Raw genomic sequence first — 24,250 nt, forward strand, 5'->3', positions numbered from 1 at the left:
TTCTCCCTTCATCTCCCCCTTTCAGTTCTCTTTCTGCTCTCTCCTTGCTCTCTCTCTGCTCTCTCTCAATTTCAATTCAAGAGGCTTCATTGGCATGGGAAACATATACTGCTCAAAAAAATAAAGGGAACACTTAAACAACACAATGTAACTCCAAGTCAATCACACTTCTGTGAAATCAAACTGTCCACTTAGGAAGCAACACTGATTGACAATACATTTCACATGCTGTTGTGCAAATGGAATAGACAAAAGGTGGAAATTATAGGCAATTAGCAAGACACCCCCAATAAAGGAGTGATTCTGCAGGTGGTGACCACAGACCACTTCTCAGTTCCTATGCTTCCTGGCTGATCTTTTGGTCACTTTTGAATGCTGGCGGTGCTCTCACTCTAGTGGTAGCATGAGACGGAGTCTACAACCCACACAAGTGGCTCAGGTAGTGCAGCTCATCCAGGATGGCACATCAATGCGAGCTGTGGCAAGAAGGTTTGCTGTGTCTGTCAGCGTAGTGTCCAGAGCATGGAGGCGCTACCAGGAGACAGGCCAGTACATCAGGAGATGTGGAGGAGGCCGTAGGAGGGCAACAACCCAGCAGCAGGACCGCTACCTCCATAGCAAATGGAAGAGACAATAAACAAAAGGGAAATAAACAAGGGAAACATTAGTGAACATTACACTGACAAAAGTTAAAAGAATATAGACATTTAAAATGTTATATTATTGTCCATGTACAGTGTTGTAATCATGTGCAAGTAGTTGAAGTATGAAAGGGAAAATAAATACACAGATACAGTAAATATATGTTGTATTTACAATGTTGTTTGTACACTGGTTGCCCTTTTCTCAAGGCAACGGGCCACACATCTCGCTGCTGTGATCGCACACTGCGTTATTTCGCCTAACAGATATGGGAGTTGTTTGATTTGTTTTTCAAATTCTTTGTGCGTCTGAGTGATCTGTGGAAACTACAGTACCAGTCAAGAAATTAGACACACCTACTCATTCAAGGGTTTTTCTTTATTTTTACTATTTGCCACATTGTAGAGTAATCAAAGCGAACTGTGTTAGAGACATCAAAATAATGAAATAACATATGGAATAATGTAGTAACCAGAAAAGTGTTAAACAAATCCAAATATATTTAACATTTTAGATTCTTCAAAGTAGCCACCCGTTGCCACTCTTGGCATTCTCTCAACCAGCTTCATGAGGAATGCTTTTCCAACAGTCTTGATGGAGTTCCACATATGCTGAGCACTTGTTGGATGCTTTTCCTTCACTCTGCAGTCTGACTCATCCCAAACCATCTCAAATGGATTGAGGTCGGATGATTGTGGAGGCTAGGTCATCTGATGCAGCACTCCAGCACTCTCCTTCTTGGTCAAATAGCTCTTACACAGCCTGGAGGTGTGTTTTGGGTCATTGTCTTTTTGAAAAACAAATGATAGTCCCACTAAGCGCAAACAACATGGAAATGGCTTATTACTGCAGAATTCTATGGTAGTCATGCTGGTTAAGTGTGCCTTGAATTCTAAATAAATGACTGAGTGTCAGCAGCAAAGCACCATCACACCATCACACCTCCTCCTCCATGCTTCACGGTGGGAACCACAAATGCGGAGATCATCCGTTCACCTACTCTGCGTCTCATAAAGACATGGCGGTTGGAACCAAAAATCTCAATTTGGACTCATCAGACCAAAAGGCAGATTTCCACCGGTCTAATGTCCATTCATCGTGTTTCTTGGCCCAAGCAAGTCTCTTCTTATTGGTGTCCTTTTAGTAGTGGTTTCTTTGCAGCAATTCGACCATGAAGGCCTGATTCATGCAGTCTCCTCTGAACAGTTGATGATGAGATGTGTCTGTTAACTCTAATGAACTGTTAACTATTATGAAGTTATCCTCTACAGCAGAGGTAAATCTTGGTCTTCCTTTCCTGTGGTGGTCCTCATGAGAGCCAGTCTCATCATAGCGCTTGAGGGTTTTTGCGACTGCATTTGTTTCTCTTTGCTTACTTGAGTTGTTCTTTCCATAATATGGACTTGGTCTTTTACCAGTCCATCCAGGATTTTCTGGGGGTGATTTCTGCAGCCAAAAATGCTTGATTTTGCAGCAACTTTTCTGAAATTCTCCGATACATTTTGCGATGTTTTTTTTCTCATGTTCATTTCATATAAAGCAATAAAAAGTAATATGTGCTCAATTTTAGGATAATTTTATGCAGAATACAAAAACTATTAGAAACATCTAAAGTGCTCTGTCGTAGCCTAGTGGTTAGAGCGTTGGACTAGTAACCGGAAGGTTGCAAGTTCAAATCCCCGAGCTGACAAGGTACAAATCTGTCGTTCTGCCCCTGAACAGGCAGTTAACCCACTGTTCCTAGGCCGTCATTGAAAATAAGAATTTGTTCTTAACTGACTTGCCTAGTTAAATAAAGGTAAAAAAAAAAAAAAAAAAATCCACTCACACACACACACACACACCTCTCCATCAGGCTGGGGGCTTGCTACCAACACGAGATGCACCTCCCATTCACACTCACACTCTCTCTCGCTCTCTCTCAAAACCCCCCAAATAGATTCAAATCTGATCAATCGCTTTCAATTTGAGGATTGATATTTCTTTCGCATAAATTGTCTTCAAAATACTTGAGATTGTGATTTTTTTCTGAAAGGGTCGTAGGTGAGATAAAGAACAGAACTTAAAAATAGAGTTTTGTGGTTGATATGTACTTTTTAAACAGTATTACCATTTCTAAAAAATCCTGAAAGATTGTGCTTTCATGATCCGTATTAAGTTTTACAAACTTGAGCAGCTCCATAGACAGACTGGGAGAGCAGAGTGCCGACCACCCTACTAAAGCCAAGGTTAGACTGGGGAGAGCAGGGTGCCGACCACCCTACTAAAGCCAAGGTTAGACTGGGGAGAGCAGAGTGCCGACCACCCTACTAAAGCCAAGGTTAGACTGGGGAGAGCAGAGTGCCGACCACCCTACTAAAGCCAAGGTTAGACTGGGGAGAGCAGAGTGCCGACCACCCTACTAAAGCCAAGGTTAGACTGGGGAGAGCAGAGTGCCGACCACCCTACTAAAGCCAAGGTTAGACTGGGGAGAGCAGAGTGCCGACCACCCTACTAAAGCCAAGGTTAGACTGGGGAGAGCAGAGTGCCGACCACCCTACTAAAGCCAAGGTTAGACTGGGGAGAGCAGAGTGCCGACCACCCTACTAAAGCCAAGGTTAGACTGGGGAGAGCAGAGTGCCGACCACCCTACTAAAGCCAAGGTTAGACTGGGGAGAGCAGAGTGCCGACCACCCTACTAAAGCCAAGGTTAGACTGGGGAGAGCAGAGTGCCGACCACCCTACTAAAGCCAAGGTTAGACTGGGGAGAGCAGAGTGCCGACCACCCTACTAAAGCCAAGGTTAGACTGGGGAGCAGAGTGCCGACCACCCTACTAAAGCCAAGGTTAGACTGGGGAGAGCAGAGTGCCGACCACCCTACTAAAGCCAAGGTTAGACTGGGGAGAGCAGAGTGCCGACCACCCTACTAAAGCCAAGGTTAGACTGGGGAGAGCAGAGTGCCGACCACCCTACTAAAGCCAAGGTTAGACTGGGGAGCCAGAGTGCCGACCACCCTACTAAAGCCAAGGTTAGACTGGGGAGCCAGAGTGCCGACCACCCTACTAAAGCCAAGGTTAGACTGGGGAGAGCAGAGTGCCGACCACCCTACTAAAGCCAAGGTTAGACTGGGGAGAGCAGAGTGCCGACCACCCTACTAAAGCCAAGGTTGGACTGGGGAGAGCAGAGTGCCGACCACACTACTAAAGCCAAGGTTAGACTGGGGAGAGCAGAGTGCCGACCACCCTACTAAAGCCAAGGTTAGACTGGGGAGAGCAGAGTGCCGACCACCCTACTAAAGCCAAGGTTAGACTGGGAGAGCAGGGTGCCGACCACCCTACTAAAGCCAAGGTTAGACTGGGAGAGCCAGAGTGCCGACCACACTACTAAAGCCAAGGTTAGACTGGGGAGAGCAGAGTGCCGACCACACTACTAAAGCCAAGGTTAGACTGGGGAGAGCAGAGTGCCGACCACACTACTAAAGCCAAGGTTAGCGGAGTAAAAGTTGAGTAAAACACCCCTCACCTTGATTCTTCCAGTGCTTCCCACAGTCTTCTCTGCTACCACTTCAGTCATGGTGATCTGCCACCACTGTGGGAACTGTTCTGACATTCTCATATGCTTTGCTGATTCGGAGTGACTTTCTCTCGTTTCCAAAAACATTTGGATATTGTTTCGCACGGTCTTTAGCTGTTATTTTTGTTGGCAAATGAGATTGATTTCTGTTTATTGTACTGTCAGACATTGACAATCACCCATCACCTTCGCACATGAATACGCTGACAGGCCAGGGGGAAAAAACATTGTTGATGTGTGGATGCATTGTGCAATTTTCCACGGTACAGTGCAGTAATTGGTCAAAATTACGAACCCCGCTTTTGATTGGACCCTTTTATGCGCTAAAAGTGCAGGGATTGATCAAAATTGCGAGCTCTCACATAATTCTGCACTGATTGCAGAATCCTGGAGGGACTGAAATAGGGCTATCTTCTGTATACCACCCCTACCTTGTCACAACACAACTGATTAGCTCGAACGCATTAAGAAGGAAAGAAATTCCACAAATGAACCTTTAACAAGGCACACCTGTTAATTGAAATGCAATCCAGGTGACTAACTCATGAAGCTGGTTGAGAGAATGCCAAGAGAGTGCAAAGCTGTCACCAAGGCAAAGGGTGGCTACTTTGAAGAATCTCAAATATAAAATACATTTTGATTTGTTTAACACTTTTTTGGTTACTACATGATTCCATGTGTTATTTCATAGTTTTGATGTCTTCACTATTATTCTACAATGTAGAAAATAGTAAAAATAAAGAAAAACCATTGAATGAGTAGGTGTGGCGAAACTTTTGACTGGTACTGTATGTGTCTCTAATGTGGTCATACATTTGGCAGGAGGTTAGGAAGTGTAACTCAGTTTCCACCTCATTTTGTCTTCTCTCGAGAACCAGGTCTGTTTATGGCAGCCTCTCTCAATAGCAAGGCTATGCTCAATGAGTCTGCAAATAGTCAAGGATTTTCTTCATTTGGGGTCAGTCAAAGTGGTCAGTGGTCTCTCCCTCTCTCTCTCTCTCTCTCTCTCTCTCTCTCTCTCTCTCTCTCTCTCTCTCTCTCTCTCCACTCTCTCTGCGCTCTACTCTCTTTCGCTCTGCTGTCTCTCTCCCCCTTCATCTCTCTCTCTCTCTGCCCATCTGGCCTTACATGTGTGTTAATGATGTGATTTCCATAAGTTGAATTTCAGAGAGAAAAGAATGTTGCAAAACCATAATCTCCATCTAATTATATGAATTAATCATACAGGATTCATTCATCTATTTCTCCTCTTGTTTCCCACTTGTAATGCAATATTTGTTTTTGAGTAAATTACATTTCAATATGGTGATTCATTCAGAGAAATGTGTGTATGTGTATGTGTGCATACACTTTCTCTCGCTCTCTTTCTCGTCCTCTTTCTTTCCCTCTCTCTCTCTTTCTCTCTCTCTCTTTTTCTCTCTCTCTTCTTGTTCTTTCACCACCCCACTTGTTGTTGCAGTTTCCCCATCCACACAATTATATAGAACAGTCAATTATAGGATCTCTATGCCCAATCTCTCTATCTTTCTCTCCACCTCTCTCTTTCCACCTCTCTCCCTGCTCTTTCTGATCTCTCTCTCCCTTCATCTATCTATCGCTCTGCTCTCTCTCCCTCTCCCTTTCCCCTTCATCTCTATCTCTTTCCCTCTGCTCTCTCTATCCCCTTCATCTCTCTCTCTCTTTCTCTACCCTTCAAATCTATTGTACTCTGCTCTATCTCTCTCCCTTCATCTCTGTCTCTCTCTCTTTCTCTCTCTCTCTCTGTTCATCTGCCCGTACATGTGTTTTAATGATGTGATTTCCATTAGTTAAATGTCAGAGAAAAAAGGACATGACAGAAGTATAATCTCCATCTAATGATATGAATTAATCATACAGGGTTCATGATTCTATTCCTCCACTTTTGTTCCCTCAGTAACACAATATTTGTTTTTGAGCAAATTACATTTCAATATGGTGATGCATTCAGAGAAATGTGTGTGTACGTGTGTGTGTGTGTCTGTGTGTATGTATGAGACATCAGCCCTCGCTGGTCGTTGTGTCCCTGTGTAATCTCTACATCTGAGACCTTGCCATCACTATAGTACTGCCAGCTTGTCCAACATGAGCATAACAGTGACTACAATAGAATAGGAAAGTTTTACTGACTATGACTGTGATACGTGGTTGATGTTCTGGGTCACTTCAGTATACAATAACATAGTAGATACTGTTTAATGGTACAGACTGTTTAATGTTGATACTATACAATACAACTTTATTGTCCATATCTAACAGAGAACAATGGACATTTGAAGAGAGAGTGGCCCTACTAGCCAGAAGTGGTTGATTGTCATGGACATGTGTTTGTTTTCGGAACATGTCTGCTATAAAGACACATATACACTTCCTCTCAGGGGAGGACTGGTCATAGGACATTTCAGGTAAATGCCAGGTGGACTGGTCCAGTTTTAGCCCTGTGGGCCTATCTAAATTTGTGTTTTTGCGCAAAATGATCATTGTTTGACTAATATGGGGGCCTCGAGATAAAAAAAGTGGTCCGGTTTCTGGTCCCAATCTGTCCCTGCTTCCTCTTCATGTCATCTGAGAAGAGACAGACTATAGAGAGCAGTCCTCTCTGACAGTCTCTCCCAAACCACCGTCCACTCCTCTCTATGAGAGACTCTCCCACCATCCACTCCTCTCTATGAGAGACTCTCCCACCATCCACTCCTCTCTATGAGAGACTCTCCCAAACCACCATCCACTCCTCTCTATGAGAGACTCTCCCAAACCACCATCCACTCCTCTCTATGAGAGACTCTCCCAAACCACCGTCCACTCCTCTCTATGAGAGACTCTCCCACCATCCACTCCTCTCTATGAGAGACTCTCCCACCATCCACTCCTCTCTATGAGAGACTCTCCCACCGTCCACTCCTCTCTATGAGAGACTCTCCCACCATCCACTCCTCTCTATGAGAGACTCTCCCAAACCACCATCCACTCCTCTCTATGAGAGACTCTCCCAAACCACAATCTCTATTGATGGAAAAGTACAAAGACAAGATAGCACATCTTAAGTTCTTCTTAAAAATCCAGTCAATAAGAATTTGATATGTAACACTTGTGGTGGTCACTGGGTTGGTCCTCACCCCCCCCCCCCCCCCCCTCTCCTCCTCCCCTGCCCCTGTGTCCCTGGTCATTGTTACATTCCTCAGACACATAGCTCACAGACACATGAAACTTACCAAGAAGGACAGCCAGGCAATAGCAGCAGCCTCAGGCTGGTAGGTAGGCCCACAAATCACTGCTGTGTCCTTGAGCAAGGCACTTAACCCCAAAATTGCTCTCCATCCATGGGTGCTATTCTAATCAAATCGACAATAAAGTATATATTCACTCTATTTCACAATGGTTAGGTGTGAACATATATATCTTTTTTAAAGTAGACTGACAGTTTTTTAATCAGATAGGCCTACTGTAAAACAACATCTGCATGTTTGGGCCCTAGCTGGCAGTATGCCAAAACTGTGCTCTCAAATGACACTGGTGACGTCACAAGCGTGGAGCGGCGAAGACACGCTGGAGTGCGTATCCAATTGCATTGCCCCAAATTCACACCGAGCGTTCCACGTTTTTTTTTTACGTCTGCAACGTAAGTAAGTAACGACTGTCTGTGAGTGTCTGTCTGTCTGTCTGTGGCACCAAACAGCGAACGGCTCGGTTTTGCCTGACCTGAAATATGCCACATTCACACAGGATCGACATGTGTCACCAAACTAGAAATGGCAATCTTCCCGCAGCCTGACTGAGTAAGCTAGCCAGCCACTTGGCTACCTCCTAGCCCAGGTTAGCTGAGTGCAGTCGGCGCATCACAAACCAACCAGCAGCTACCGAGAGAAGATGGCGGAGTACTCGCCTGTCCTGCCGATGAGGGATGGTGGAGCGAGGTTTGGTATCGGACAGCCCATCTTTCCCCGGTCCCGGTCCGGTTCAGAATCCGATAGTGAACTGTCTCAGAGTCTGGCCCGAACCAAGATCCGGTCTTACGGGAGTACGGCTAGCGTCGCGGCTTCTCTCGGCGAGAAATACATAGAGCATCGGGTCACAGACAGCGACACTTTGCAGGGCATAGCCCTCAAATACGAAGTAACGGTAAGGTTATTACCGGCACACACACACGTTTTGTGTGAATGTCTTTTGTGTTATGGTTGTGGATATTAAAATGTGAAATCTCATTCACCGCGCATTTGTTTTCATCAACTGTCATGCATGCGAGCATTTTTTGGGACCACCTATTTGCTACGCTGTTATATCATGGTCGCGAGTATAATAAAATCAGTGCTTGCAAGATTGAACTAGCATAGACCTACTACACGATTAAATTGTTATTAGATCCAAACATTTATGACTTATTCTCATGATACCTGAATGCAACGGACAGACTGGGCAGGCTTCGACCCAGAAACTTCAGTATCAGATTTCATCCTATACAAGGCCTGAGCGTTTCCTGTTCCACATTAGCTACATTGTCACATTGTTGCATTAACAACATGGTCATCATGACTCATAACAGAATGTGCTACAGTGTAGCACTGTTGGCTACTGTCTCCATACCTGTAGGACACCAGTGCAATAGAGAACTGGAACAAACAGGTTACACAAAGGGTCTTGTGATCTTGTGTGAGCAACTTCAGCCACGTGCAGTGTTTGGCAGTCATCATTCCCATCTCTGTAGCTCACTGTCACTGATGACCATTGTGGACTACTCCAGTCCTGAAGGAGCACAGTGTGCTGGTTTTCCTTTAATCTGGTGTGTTAGTGTTGTGGTGAAACAAACGCTTGCACACACTGTCCCTCCAGGTCTGGAGTAGCCCATCCCTGCCCTAGGGGCTTCTAGGAGTGTCTGTCTTCCTGACAGACAATGTACTTCCTGACAGAGTACATTGCTCATCGATCACTCAATAACAACATGTGTTACTACCTACATTTCCATCAGTATTGATACTGTTGTTACGACCTTGTTTTTACAATCTTGTTAGTTTTTCTATTTATGTTATGACTGCTTTGTGACTGCAGTTATTAATACTGATGTTATTGCTTTGTTAACCTGTTATTAATACTGTTATTGTTTTGTTATACCATTTTATTAATGTGTTATAATCGTTATGTCACATATATGATTCCAGATGGAGCAGATCAAGAGGACTAACAAGCTGTTCAGTAACGACTGTATCTTCCTGCGTAACACCCTCAACATCCCTGTGGTCTCAGAGACCTCTCCCTTCAACGGCCTGTCTCTAGAGTCCCCCGACGGAGATCCCCAGCACCAGGACTTCCACCCCCTGTGTGTGGGGCAGGACAGGGACACTGAGGAGGGCCCCTCGCCGCCTCCGGCCCCTGGCCCTGGGGAAAAGGACAGTAGTAGTTATAAACGGCCCCAGCCAGAAGAGCTGTCGGCTCAAGACTTCCTGCACAGACTGGACTTGCAGATTAAACAGTCTAAGCAGGCAGCACGCAGGCTCAAAGAAGAGGAAGTGAGGTAAGAGTTGGAATACGCCAACGTGGTGATAGCCAGTCACATGGGTTTCGTCCAAAATGGCACCTTAGTCCATATTTAGTACATTACTTTTTGAACAGGGCCTATTTATTTATTTATATTTAAGCCTTATTTAACTCGGCAAGTCAGTTAAGAACAGATTCTTATTTACAATGACGGCCTACCCCGGCCAAACCCCATGGACAACGCTGGGCCAATTTTGCGCCGCCCTATGGCACTCCCAATCACGGCCGGTTGTGACACAGCCTGGAATCGAACCAGGGTCTGTAGTGACACCTCCAGCACTTAGACCGCTGCGCCACTCGGGAGCCTATAGTGCTCAACTTTTGACCATAGCCCTATGTTCGGAATAGGGTGCCATTTGAAATAGTGCACTATATAGGTAATAGTGTTCAATTTTCAGATTTGCCCCTGGCACACTCAGTGAACCACATTGAACTGAACAACTGAGTTGACAACCATTCACCTTATCCCTTCTGCATACCACAGGACGTGTTCGCCCGCTAAGATAAAACCAATCAGCTTGGGGTAGGTAACACAAATCCTCAAGTCTAACGAAGTGGTAGGAGCTAGCAGTGGTTTTCAGACTAGAAATTCAGACTAGCAGTTGTCCTTTAGCCAACTCTTGTCTTAGTTAAAAGTTGCTTCGTCCAGGCGCATCACTCAAACCAGCAGTCAAATCAGCAGACTGCCTGTGAGCGAGACGTCGAATCAGAAAGCTGCCTGTGGAAGTGTGACGTCCTGCTTACGCAGATGCAGGTGACGGATGCCTGTCGGATTCTGAGTTCCCACTGGCCAGTGCCCCTCTCTCCTGGCCTGCGATTGGCTGCTAGTCATAAATGTTGAGTCATGCAGACTTCCTGCCAAACTGTGGGTGGTGAGGGGCTGAGATCAGGTGTGTGTGTGAGAGAGACAGTGAGTGAGTAGGAGGGTAGGAGGCTGAGAGAGACAGTGAGTGAGTAGGAGGGTAGGAGGCTGAGAGCAGAAGATGTTGTCACTGCAGATGCCTTCACCCTGTGTGTGTGTATTGATGCGTCAGGAGAGAGATGTCCATCCACAGTGTCTTGGTCTGATCCCAGGCCACCTGACTCAGTACAGCCTATCTGTTAAACCTCTATTACTGCTCAGATTACATTCAAACGGATGACGTTACACGACTGAGAGACAAGCAAACAACAAGCAATGACATGTTTTGTTTTTGCAGAGTAGTTTGTAGATCCCAGACTGAGAAGGAGAGGAAGAGTGAGATAGAATGGGAAGACTGAAAGAGGGAGGGAGGGAGAAGTCCTCCACCTATTCAACCATTTCAGATTTTAGGAGTCTAGGGGAGTAGGGGCCGTCTAGGGGAGTAGGGGCCGTCTAGTGGAGTAGGGGCCGTCTAGTGGAGTAGGGGCCGTCTAGTGGAGTAGGGGCCGTCTAGTGGAGTAGGGGCCGTCTAGTGGAGTAGGGGCCGTCTAGTGGAGTAGGGGCCGTCTAGTGGAGTAGGGGCCGTCTAGTGGAGTAGGGGCCGTCTAGGGGAGTAGGGTCTCTCTAGTGGAATAGGGTCTCTCTAGTGGAGTAGGGTCCGTCTAGGGGAGTAGGGTCCGTCTAGGGGAGTAGGGTCCGTCTAGGGGAGTAGGGTCCGTCTAGGGGAGTAGGGTCCGTCTAGGGGAGTAGGGTCTCTCTAGTGGAGTAGGGTCCGTCTAGGGGAGTAGGGTCCCTCTAGGGGAGTAGGGTCCCTCTAGGGGAGTAGGGTCCATCTAGGGGAGTAGGATCTCTCTAGGGGAGTAGGATCTCTCTAGGGGAGTAGGATCTCTCTAGGGGAGTAGGGGCTCTCTAGGGGAGTAGGGGCTCTCTAGGGGAGTAGGGGCTCTCTAGGGGAGTAGGGGCTCTCTAGGGGAGTAGGGTCTCTCTAGGGGAGTAGGGGCTCTCTAGGGGAGTAGGGGCTCTCTAGGGGAGTAGGGGCTCTCTAGGGGAGTAGGGGCCGTCTAGGGGAGTAGGGGCCGTCTAGGGGATTAGGGGCCGTCTAGGGGAGTAGGGGCCGTCTAGGGGAGTAGGGTCCGTCTAGGGGAGTAGGGGCCGTCTAGGGGAGTAGGGTCTCTCTAGGGGAGTAGGGTCCGTCTAGCGGAGTAGGGTCCCTCTAGGGGAGTAGGGTCTCTCTAGGGGAGTAGGGTCTCTCTAGGGGAGTAGGGTCTCTCTTGGGGAGTAGGGTCTCTCTTGGGGAGTAGGGTCTCTCTAGGGGAGTAGGGTCTCTCTTGGGGAGTAGGGTCTCTCTAGGGGAGTAGGGTCCGTCTAGGGGAGTAGGGTCTCTCTTGGGGAGTAGGGTCTCTCTTGGGGAGTAGGGTCCGTCTAGGGGAGTAGGGTCTCTCTTGGGGAGTAGGGTCTCTCTAGGGGAGTAGGGTCTCTCTAGGGGAGTAGGGTATCTCTAGGGGAGTAGGGTGTCTCTAGGGGAGTAGGGGCCGTCTAGTGGAGTAGGTGCCGTCTAGGGGAGTAGGGTCTCTCTAGGGGAGTAGGGGCCGTCTAGGGGAGTAGAGGCCGTCTAGTGGAGTAGGTGCTGTCTAGGGGAGTAGGGTCTCTCTAGGGGAGTAGGGGCCGTCTAGTGGAGTAGGGTCTCTAGGGGAGTAGGGTCTATTTGGAATTCAGCATAAGTCAGGCCTGAGCTTGTCTCGCTGACTATGCGTGCTGAGACACAGTCACGTCTGTGAAGATCGGCAAGTTGACTGGCATGTGCACACTAATGCACGCACTCTCTCCACACACACACATACTATTTAAGTTAGAGGAACTGCCAAGGCAGTCCTGAGTCACGCTGGCAGCAACTGTGCTCTCTCCCTGGCTAGGCCAGGGGCTGCATCCACAAAGTGTCTCAGAGTAGGAGTGCTGATCTAGGATCAGTTTAGCCTTTTAGATCACAAGGAATAAGGCTTACCATATATACCATCTTTCCGTCTGTTTGAGCACAACTCTTTTTCTTCGGTAGCTGAAGTCTACGATCCTTCGTTGGTGATTGGTCAACAGTGCGGATTCTTCAATTAAGTGTTTGTTGTCATTCGACGGCAACTAGTTTTCATGCACATTTTGTTCACTTGAGAAATACTGTACCAGATAATACTGTATCTTAGTTAGATGTAAAATTGCGCGACTGAGACCTCGGCAAAAACGTCAACTAAGAAATCTGTAATTCATTTCATCTTAGATTAATTCAGACTATTTTGAGGAACTGTACTTGCTTCTACAGTGTCTCAAGAGGGACAAACGGTAATATTGATGCTTTTCTTGTTTTTAAAGCGAAGGTATTTTAAGGGAGTATGCAAGAACAGACGTTCACTTGGCTTAGCTGAGTTCTGCTAGGAGCAAACTCAACCTATGTATGTGGACGCCTTTAGATTGCCTGTAGAGGGGAAACTAACCCTATAGCACCACGCCTACTCTGAGAACGGTGATACCTACGTCCCCGGAGGGTTGATACCTACGTCCCCGGAGGGTTGATGCCTGCATCCCCGGAGGGTTGATGCCTACGTCCCCGGAGGGCTGATGCCTGCGTCCCCGGAGGGCTGATGCCTGCGTCCCCGGAGGGCTGATGCCTGCGTCCCCGGAGGGCTGATGCCTGCGTCCCCGGAGGGCTGATGCCTGCGTCCCCGGAGGGCTGATGCCTACGTCCCCGGAGGGCTGATGCCTACGTCCCCGGAGGGCTGATGCCTACGTCCCCGGAGGGCTGATGCCTACGTCCCCGGAGGGCTGATGCCTGCGTCCCCGGAGGGTTGATGCCTGCGTCCCCGGAGGGTTGATGCCTACGTCCCCGGAGGGTTGATGCCTACGTCCCCGGAGGGCTGATGCCTGCGTCCCCGGAGGGTTGATGCCTACGTCCCCGGAGGGCTGATGCCTGCATCCCCGGAGGGTTGATACCTACGTCCCCGGAGGGCTGATGCCTGCGTCCCCGGAGGGTTGATGCCTACGTCCCCGGAGGGTTGATGCCTACGTCCCCGGAGGGCTGATGCCTGCGTCCCCGGAGGGTTGATGCCTACGTCCCCGGAGGGCTGATGCCTGCGTCCCCGGAGGGTTGATACCTGCGTCCCCGGAGGGTTGATACCTACGTCCCCGGAGGGCTGATGCCTGCATCCCCGGAGGGTTGATGCCTACGTCCCCGGAGGGCTGATGCCTGCGTCCCCGGAGGGTTGATGCCTACGTCCCCGGAGGGCTGATGCCTGCATCCCCGGAGGGTTGATGCCTACGTCCCCGGAGGGCTGATGCCTGCATCCCCGGAGGGTTGATACCTACGTCCCCGGAGGGCTGATGCCTGCATCCCCGGAGGGTTGATGCCTACGTCCCCGGAGGGTTGATGCCTACGTCCCCGGAGGGCTGATGCCTGCGTCCCCAGGTCTCTAAGGAGACCATAACCTGATCAACCTACAGCTGGGCAGCATTAGGGTTCAGTGCTCTGTGGTTTAACAGATATGTTACAGGATTTAGAGGAAATGTCATGGTTTCCTTGAAGTGAAACTGGTTTAAACGGGCAATCTGGGATTAGAAAACAACAAGCCGTCACCCTGACACTTGTTTTGGTTAACAGTTGAGGGATGTAACCACTCTCAAAATGTTTCATACAGAGCTATGGATGAAAGAGAAATGCAGTTTTAAATATAGTTTTAATATAGTTTTGAAGCTATGGAGTAAAGCAAGCTTTACATGATCTGAGACTTGGTACTGGAAACTGGGTTAGATGTTCTGCAGCTGAGCACAGTTATAGTTGGTAACAGGCAGTCTGTGCTGTTACTCTGAGACACACACACCTGCTGGTCTAATTGGAATGTGGGTTGCCGTGGTGCCTTATTGAGTCTGAATAATGGATGAACAATGCTCTGGGAGCAGTATGGTGCTCAGGTCACACGGTGCTCAGGTCACACGGTGCTCAGGTCACAGCAGCAGGCTGACCTAATTACTATTATCTAATAATTAAGGTGATAGAGGTTTCCTCTCCTTCCTGTCCACCTCTCTTTCCTGTCCACCTCTCCTTCCTGTCCACCTCTCCTTCCTGTCCACCTCTCCTTCCTGTCCACTTATCTGAAAACAGTCTAGGGGGAAAATTGCTTGGGTATGAGTTAGAAATGTCGGTGTTGGTAATTTGGGGTTTATGGTCCAAGCTCGACTGTAGGCTATTGAGATGCATCCCTATTAGGTCACATAGGAGGCCTCAACCCTCTGCAGACTGATCTATCAGCTAATTATAGATCTGCCAGGAAAGAGAGAGGGAGAGAATAAGGGTATGTGTGTATCAGGGAAGCAAGGACTAAATGAAGGAGAGGAAAGAGAGTGGGAGAGATGATGGAAGGTGTGAAGGAAGGTGGTAAGGAGTGATGGAGAGAAGATGGAATGTGCTAAGGAGAGATGGAGAGAAGATGGAAGGTGGTAAGGAGGGATGGAGAGAAGATGGAAGGTGCTAAGGAGGGATGGAGAGAAGATGGAAGGTGGTAAGGAGGGATGGAGAGAAGATGGAAGGGGTTAAGGAGTGATGGAGAGAAGATGGAAGGTGGTAAGGAGGGATGGAGAGAAGATGGAAGGTGCTAAGGAGGGATGGAGAGAAGATGGAAGGTGCTAAGGAGGGATGGAGAGAAGATGGAAGGTGGTAAGGAGGGATGGAGAGAAGATGGAAGGTGCTAAGGAGGGATGGAGAGAAGATGGAAGGTGGTAAGGAGGGATGGAGAGAAGATGGAAGGCGGTTAAGGAAGGTGGTAAGGAGTGATGGAGAGAAGATGGAAGGTGCTAAGTGTACCTGACACAGGCGGCTGGTGGCACCTTCATTGGGGCGGACAGGCTCATAGTTATGGCTGGAACAGAATAAATGGAATGGTATCAAACGCATTGTTTCCATGTGTTTGATACCATTCAATATAATCCATTCCATAATTTATTATGAACCGGCCTCTCCTCACCAGCCTCCTGTGATACCAGAGCCATATGTATATATCTATGTTTCAGCTGTATGGTACTACAGTACATCCGCCAGCCAAGGACCTGTATGGTTAGTAACAGTATAGTTATCAGTCTGGTTCTGTGTGGTTAGTAACAGTATAGTTATCCGTCTGGTTCTGTATGGTTCTGTGTGGTTAGTAACAGTGTAGTTATCAGTTGGGTTCTGTATGGTTCTGTGTGGTTAGTAACATTATAGTTATCCGTATGGTTCTGTATGGTTCTGTGTGGTTAGTAACAGTTTAGTTATCAGTCTGGTTCTGTGTAGTTAGTAACAGTTTAGTTATCAGTCTGGTTCTGTGTAGTTAGTAACAGTATAGTTATCAGTCTGGTTCTGTATGGTTCTGTGTGGTTAGTAACAGTATAGTTATCAGTCTGGTTCTGTATAGTTCTGTGTGGTTAGTAACAGTATAGTTATCAGTTTGGTTCTATGTGGTTAGTAACAGTATAGTTATCAGTCTGGTTCTGTGTGGTTAGTAACAGTATAATTATCAGTCTGGTTCTGTATGGTTAGTAACAGTATAGTTATCAGTCTGGTACTGTGTGGTTAGTAACATTATAATTATCAGTCTGGTTCTGTATGGTTAGTAACAGTATAGTTATCAGTCTGGTTCTGTATAGTTCTGTGTGGTTAGTAACAGTATAATTATCAGTCTGGTTCTGTATGGTTAGTAACAGTATAGTTATCAGTCTGGTACTGTGTGGTTAGTAACATTATAATTATCAGTCTGGTTCTGTATGGTTAGTAACAGTATAGTTATCAGTCGGGTTCTGTATGGTTAGTAACAGTATAGTTATCAGTCGGGTTCTGTGTGGTTAGTAACAGTATAATTATCAGTCTGGTTCTGTATGGTTAGTAACAGTATAGTTATCAGTCTGGTACTGTGTGGTTAGTAACATTATAGTTATCAGTCTGGTTCTGTGTGGTTAGTAACAGTATAATTATCAGTCTGGTTCTGTGTGGTTAGTAACATTATAGTTATCAGTCTGGTTCTGTATGGTTAGTAACAGTATAGTTATCAGTCTGGTTCTGTATGGTTCTGTGTGGTTAGTAACAGTATAGGTATCAGTCTGGTTCTGTATGGTTAGTAACAGTATAGTTATCAGTCTGGTTCTGTGTGGTTAGTAACAGTTTAGTTATCAGTCTGGTTCTGGGTGGTTAGTAACAGTATAGTTATCAGTCTGGTTCTGTATGGTTCTGTGTGGTTAGTAACAGTATAGTTATCAGTCTGGTTTTGTGTGGTTTGTAACTTTATAGTTATCAGTCTGGTTCTGTGTGGTTAGTAACAGTATAGTTATCAGTCTGGTTCTATGTGGTTAGTAACAGTATAGTTATCAGTCTGGTTCTTTGTGGTTAGTAACATTATAATTATCAGTCTGGTTCTGTATGGTTCTGTGTGGTTAGTAACAGTATAGTTATCAGTCTGGTTCTGTATGGTTCTGTGTGGTTAGTAACAGTATAGTTATCAGTTGGGTTCTGTATGGTTCTGTGTGGTTAGTAACATTATGGTTATCAGTCTGGTACTGTGTGGTTAGTAACATTATAGTTATCAGTCTGGTTCTGTGTGGTTAGTAACAGTATAGTTATCAGTCTGGTTCTGGGTGGTTAGTAACAGTATAGTTATCAGTCTGGTACTGTGTGGTTAGTAACATTATAATTATCAGTCTGGTTCTGTATGGTTAGTAACAGTATAGTTATCAGTCGGGTTCTGTATGGTTAGTAACAGTATAGTTATCAGTCGGGTTCTGTGTGGTTAGTAACAGTATAATTATCAGTCTGGTTCTGTATGGTTAGTAACAGTATAGTTATCAGTCTGGTACTGTGTGGTTAGTAACATTATAGTTATCAGTCTGGTTCTGTGTGGTTAGTAACAGTATAATTATCAGTCTGGTTCTGTGTGGTTAGTAACATTATAGTTATCAGTCTGGTTCTGTATGGTTAGTAACAGTATAGTTATCAGTCTGGTTCTGTATGGTTCTGTGTGGTTAGTAACAGTATAGGTATCAGTCTGGTTCTGTATGGTTAGTAACAGTATAGTTATCAGTCTGGTTCTGTGTGGTTAGTAACAGTTTAGTTATCAGTCTGGTTCTGGGTGGTTAGTAACAGTATAGTTATCAGTCTGGTTCTGTATGGTTCTGTGTGGTTAGTAACAGTATAGTTATCAGTCTGGTTTTGTGTGGTTTGTAACTTTATAGTTATCAGTCTGGTTCTGTGTGGTTAGTAACAGTATAGTTATCAGTCTGGTTCTATGTGGTTAGTAACAGTATAGTTATCAGTCTGGTTCTTTGTGGTTAGTAACATTATAATTATCAGTCTGGTTCTGTATGGTTCTGTGTGGTTAGTAACAGTATAGTTATCAGTCTGGTTCTGTATGGTTCTGTGTGGTTAGTAACAGTATAGTTATCAGTTGGGTTCTGTATGGTTCTGTGTGGTTAGTAACATTATGGTTATCAGTCTGGTACTGTGTGGTTAGTAACATTATAGTTATCAGTCTGGTTCTGTGTGGTTAGTAACAGTATAGTTATCAGTCTGGTTCTGGGTGGTTAGTAACATTATAGTTATCAGTCTGGTTCTGTATGGTTCTGTGTGGTTAGTAACAGTATAGTTATCAGCCTGGTTCTGTATGGTTCTGTGTGGTTAGTAACCTTATGGTTATCAGTCTGGTTCTGGGTGGTTAGTAACATTATAGTTATCAGTCTGGTTCTGTATGGTTCTGTGTGGTTAGTAACAGTATAGTTATCAGTCTGGTTCTGTATGGTTCTGTGTGGTTAGTAACCTTATGGTTATCAGTCTGGTTCTGTGTGGTTAGTAACAGTATAGGTATCAGTCTGGTTCTGTATGGTTAGTAACAGTATAGTTATCAGTCTGGTTCTGTATGGTTCTGTGTGGTTAGTAACAGTATAGGTATCAGTCTGGTTCTGTATGGTTAGTAACAGTATAGTTATCAGTCTGGTTCTGTGTGGTTAGTAACAGTATAGTTATCAGTCTGGTTCTGGGTGGTTAGTAACAGTATAGTTATCAGTCTGGTTCTGTATGGTTCTGTGTGGTTAGTAACAGTATAGTACAGTATAGTATAGTTATGACAATCTGGATGATCCAGAGGAGGAATGGGAGAAGGTCATGTGATCTGATGAGACAAAAATAGAGCTTTTTGGTCTAAACTCCACTCGCCGTGTTTGGAGGAAGAAGAAAGATGAGTACAACCCCAAGAACACCATCCCAACCGTGAAGCATGGAGGTGGAAACATCATTCTTTGGGATGCTTTTCTGCAAAGGGGACAGGACGACTGCACCGTATTGAGGGGAGGATGGATGGGGCCATGTATTGCGGGATCTTGGCCAACAAACTCCTTCCCTCAGTAAGAGCATTGAAGATGGGTCATGGCTGGGACTTCCAGCATGACAATGACCCGAAACACACAGCCAGGGCAACTAAGGAGTGTCTCAGTAAGAAGCATCTCAAGGTCCTGGAGTGGCCTAGCCAGTGTCCAGACCTGAACCCAATAGAAAATCTTTGGAGGGAGCTGAAAGTCCGTATTGCCCAGCGACAGCCCGAAACCTGAAGGATCTGGAGAAGGTCTGTATGGAGGAGTGGGCCAAAATCCCTGCTGCAGTGTGTGCAAACCTGGTCAAGAACTACAGGAAACGTATGATCTCTGTAATTGCAAACTAAGGTTTCTGTACCAAATATTAAGTTCTGCTTTTCTGATGTATCAAATACTTATGTCATGCAATAAAATGCTAATTAATTACTTAAAAATCATACAATATGATTTTCTGGACCTCTACATGCTTTGTAAGTTGGAAAACCTGCAAAATCGGCAGTTCTCCCCACTGTATGTGTGGGACGAGTGTATGTCTGTGTGGATATGAGTGTATATCTGTGTGGGTGTGTGTGGGATGAGTGTATATCTGTGTGGGATGAGTGTATATCTGTGTGTGTGTGTGTGTGTGGGATGAGTGTATGTATATCTGTGTGTGGATGAGTGTATATCTGTGGGTGTGAGTGTGGATGAGGTGCGGAAAGTCTGCATGTGGTCAGTACAGTTTATGTGTGTGTTGATATGTGTGTGCGTGCTAACGTGTGTGTTCTGTTTGTTCACAGGGACAGTGAAGAGGAATACACACTTCCTGTTTCATCATACCAGGAGATCTAAAGGACACACTTGTTTACCTGAAGCCCTGATTAACACCCATCTACCCACAAGTCCACCCATCACTCCTTCCTACCTTTCCCTTCCTGTATCTCTCTTTTACCAAACCATGACACTGGACGTCATGTCTAAGTGTTTGAACTGAGGATTCATCCTTTGCCTTTTTAATATTAGTATCATTATCATACGTTGTATTATTAGTATTCTTCTGGTTTTGTACTGTTCAACTGCTGTCAATCATCTGAACAGCAGGTAGTCTGTTACTATGACACTCATCCACTCACTACAAGTCTACATGCTGCTGCTGTACAGAATAACCCTCTGGTCTGTGTTTACCACACACACACATACATACACACAGGTGTGACTCTGATGATCCAATCCCTCCTAGAATAGCATCAGTCCACTAGATGGATGGATGGATAGATAGATAGATGGAGAAGCCTCCAGTATTACCTCCTCTTCCTCCTCCTACTCCTCCTCCTCTCCTCTCTTCTTCCTCCTCTTTTCCTCCTCCTCTTCCTCTCCTTCTCCTTTCTTCCTCCTCCTCTCCTCCTCTCTTCTTCCTCCTCTCCTCCTCCTCCTCCGTGTTTGAAACTAGGCTGCGTCCATAAATGCAGCCTATTTATACCCCACATTTTATTTTTTTTATTTTTTTTTACCTTTATTTAACTAGGCAAGTCAGTTAAGAACAAATTCTTATTTTCAATGACGGCCTAGGAACAGTGGGTTAACTGCCTGTTCAGGGGCAGAACGACAGATTTGTACCTTGTCAGCTCGGGGATTTGAACTTGCAACCTTCCGGTTACTAGTCCAACACTCTAACCACTAGGCTACGCTGCCGCCCCTTGGGTGCATCCCAAATGGCTCCCTATTCCCTATGTAGTGCACTACTTTTGACCAGGGCCCGTAGGGTTCACTACTTTTGACCAGGGCCCGTAGGGTTCACTACTTTTGACCAGGGCCCGTAGGGTTCACTACTTTTGACCAGGGCCCGTAGGGTTCACTACTTTTGACCAGGGCCCGTAGGGTTCACTACTTTTGACCGGGGCCCGTAGGGTTCACTACTTTTGACCAGGGCCCGTAGGGTTTTGGTCAAGAGTAGTATATAACATAGACAATGGGGTGCCATTTTGGATGTATCCCTCGACTGAATTCTCACCAGAAGCTGTGGATGGGAGGGGTGGTGAAGCTGTGGATGGGAGGGGTGGTGAAGCTGTGGATGGGAGGGGTGGTGAAGCTGTGGATGGGAGGGGTGGTGAAGCTGTGGATGGGAGGGGTGGTGAAGCTGTGGATGGGTGGGGTGGTGAAGCTGTGGATGGGAGGGGTGGTGAAGCTGTGGATGGGAGGGGTGGTGAAGCTGTGGATGGGAGGGGTGGTGAAGCCTTTTAAATGTTTTGTTTACCTTTTTAGAAGCATTCATTGGTGACATAAAGGGAAAGCTCATTTTGAAGTGTGAATGTGCTGTTGTTTTTAAGTGTGTGAAATACTGTACAAATTAAACCATGGCTGAGTTTTAATGTGTTTTTTCTTGATTTTTGAGGATGAATAAATGCAACTTTAAAACAGACTTCTCTTGGTTGCCTAGTTGTTTTTGTTGATGATGAATGTCGTTGTACATTTTACTGAGTTCCGCTCCTCTCGTCTCGTGTGGCATCCTTCCAAATCTCATCTTGTTGACTGGACTATAAGGTGAGAAGCCTGGGCCTCTGGCTACCCGCCCCTCTGATAGTTGAATGTTTGAAGAAAGAAGAGTTGAACATGTTGAACAGCTTCATGTGTTTCCAAAGGATCACAGAGGATAGATGTAACTATACGGAGAATCATCTGGAATGTGACTCAATATTCAAACTTATGCCTTTCTTCATATCTTCTAGTAGCATCAGCTCTCTCTCGATCAATAACCATATTGGCTGAAAATCCTGCCTCTTAATGTCAGGTAGCAACATGAGGAACTACATTGTCTCACACAAAGTTTACATCCCAAATAGCACCCTATTCCATATTAAGGCCCATAAGGCTCTGGTCAGAAGTAGTGCACTTTATAGGGAATAGGGTGCCATTTGGGATGAAACTTTTGATATTCTCTTTACCGGAGTCAACTACACATATAAAGAAAGGCAATGTTTTAATTGCTTTTACATTTTTGGAAAAAACATCACAAATATTTACATTTAAAAATACTTAATTTTGTGTCTAGAGTGGTAGTATACATGTTGAATATACTGAGACATATAGAAGGTGGGGACAGATCTAGGATCAGCTTGTCCTCCCACAATCCTAACCTTTACCATTAGTGGGGAAAATGTACAACTGATCCACGATCAGCATCTAGAGGCAACTTCCCACTACTACCCAAATCAGATAGATGGAAATGACACAAACAGGGCCCCCTGCAGGGCCCCAAATGAATTACCCCAGAACAAAGAGGAGAGGATGGACATACAGGGCTGAAATGATACTGGACAACACAGCTGTTTTTGGTTGAGTTAAAAGCCTTAATACAATAGATTTTACATTGATGCTGGATTGAAAAAAATAATTAGAATATGATAGGACAGATTACATAGAATGAATACATTTAGATATATGTGTACTTGTTGCAAAAGTCTATTGCAAAGACATACATATTACCTGCAATCGATGAGAAAGCTACAGTTGGAACTCTACTATCAGACCCATCTCTGTGCCAAATGGCACCCTACTTCCTATATAGTGCACTATTTTTAACCAGAGCCCTATGGGGCCTAGTCAAAAATAATGCACTAAATAGGGAATAGTATGCCATTTGGGACACAGCCTTTCTGGCCACAGACGTCAATTCAACGTCTATTCCAAATTGGTTCAACGTAATGACGTGGAAACAACGTTGAGTCAACCAGTGTGTGTCCATTGGGATGGTTGAACACTCATTCCCCCTCAGTAGGTCAACATTTCACTCCTCAAGGTAGTCAAAGCTGTCATCTAGTAAGTTAGATCAGTCAGTCAGTTGATTTGACAGAATAACTATTGTATTTCCCCTTCCCAATCGAGTCAGTGCCATTCAGTGACATCGGACTATTGCTGATTGTTTTCTAGCTGTATAGTTGAATATATACTTTCAGTGATAATATTACCATTATTGCATTCCAGCTTTCTGGAAATGTCAAATACAATATGTTTTTGCCTAAACAGTTTCTTTTTAATACATAAAGGTCATACCTTTCATCTCATAGAGGCCGAATCCTAACTTGAGATCCACTCGCTGAACTCAAACTTTCACACCAAACTCCCACTGACATCAAGGCAAGAATTCACACCAAAATCAGAGTTACTTTCAGGGATCATCTTGTCAAGTTTGGATTCTGCTCAGTGTGAGTGAGTCGTAAAGCCAGGAGTTTTTCCAAACCATGTTACCAGAACAGGAACAACTCTAGGCCCTATTCATAGGTTTATCAATCGTCATACATTTCCATTAGGTTTTTTGAAGGTTGGTCGTAGGTGTTTGAAGGTTGGTTGCTGGTTATTTGAAGGTTGGTTGAAGGTTACAGGCTGCCGTAGATCCTCTTGATGGTCTCTCCCTCACCCTTCTCGATGATGCCCTTGTCAATGTAGGAGTCCACTTGTTGGTCCATGAAGTCCCTCAATTTGGACAGGTCGTAATCTGGGATAAGATACACAAGGATAGAGACAAATTACAATCTAATCTGGAAAAATGTGACCTAGGATTGTGTAAATCCTGAAACGAAACGTAGGCTGAAAATAATGACCATGTCATATCATAGGAAAAGACACTGCATCCACACAGATTTGTCCGAAGTGCGCAGTTCGGATTTGACATCTTAAACCCAAATATATCATACTTTAACTATAACAATGATTTATTGATTTAAATGGTTATGCAACATCATGAGTAAGCTCTGGCCATCGTCTTTCAGCTTGAAAAAGTGTATTTCTACTGGTGTGGTGTTTAAGAAGCCGTAGATGAGAGCCAGGTGCTTTCACAACAAGTACTTTTGTTGGTGTTCAAACAATCATTTATCTGATAAAGGATCAGCATCCTATCAAGACACTATAGAATATATATGTAAGTGTATATAGAAGGGGTAGGAGCTGGGAGGAGGAGTGTGGGGGAGGAGGGAGGAGTGTGGAGGAGGAGTGTGGGGGAGGAGTGTGGAGGAGGAGGGAGGAGTGTGGAGGAGGGAGGAGTGTGGAGGGGGAGTGTGGAGGAGGAGGGAGGAGTGTGGAGGAGGAGTGTGGAGGAGGAGTGTGGAGGAGGAGGGAGGAGGAGTGTGGAGGAGGAGGGAGGAGTGTGGAGGAGGAGGGAGGAGTGTGGAGGAGGGAGGAGTGTGGAGGAGGTGTGTGGAGGAGGAGGGAGGAGTGTGGAGGGGGAGTGTGGAGGAGGAGGGAGGAGTGTGGAGGAGGAGTGTGGAG

The 24,250-nt window shown here is 45.7% G+C and overlaps 2 protein-coding genes across 5 annotated transcripts in view; one reads left to right on the forward strand and one right to left on the reverse strand.

The window, feature by feature from the left end:
* LOC129854592 (secretogranin-3-like) overlaps window positions 1-24,250 on the reverse strand; it is a 181,773-nt gene that overhangs the window by 120,144 nt on the left and 37,379 nt on the right. The window contains exon 13 of one of the 3 annotated variants that reach the window (XM_055921827.1): window positions 21,949-23,480. The exons of the other annotated variants lie outside the window; for them this stretch is intronic. Within the exon in view, the coding sequence (XP_055777802.1) occupies window positions 23,362-23,480 (119 nt within the window). The 3' untranslated portion in view covers window positions 21,949-23,361. Of the gene's footprint in view, window positions 1-21,948; window positions 23,481-24,250 lie in introns of those variants that run through there. 3 annotated transcript variants of the gene reach the window in all.
* LOC129854595 (lysM and putative peptidoglycan-binding domain-containing protein 2-like) lies at window positions 7,808-21,050 on the forward strand. Of its 2 annotated transcripts, none has more exons than XM_055921832.1 (3): window positions 7,808-8,331; window positions 9,366-9,718; window positions 19,789-21,050. In XM_055921832.1, the coding sequence occupies exons 1-3, from the start codon at window positions 8,080-8,082 to the stop codon at window positions 19,838-19,840; spliced, it is 657 nt and encodes a 218-aa protein (XP_055777807.1). In that variant the 5' UTR covers window positions 7,808-8,079; the 3' UTR covers window positions 19,841-21,050. The 2 variants fall into 2 exon arrangements, with proteins under 2 accessions (XP_055777807.1, XP_055777808.1); XM_055921833.1 differs by lacking the exon at window positions 19,789-21,050 and adding an exon at window positions 10,226-10,283.

This window comes from Salvelinus fontinalis, chromosome 4, assembly GCF_029448725.1.
Source record: "Salvelinus fontinalis isolate EN_2023a chromosome 4, ASM2944872v1, whole genome shotgun sequence".
Taxonomy (NCBI): domain Eukaryota; kingdom Metazoa; phylum Chordata; class Actinopteri; order Salmoniformes; family Salmonidae; genus Salvelinus; species Salvelinus fontinalis.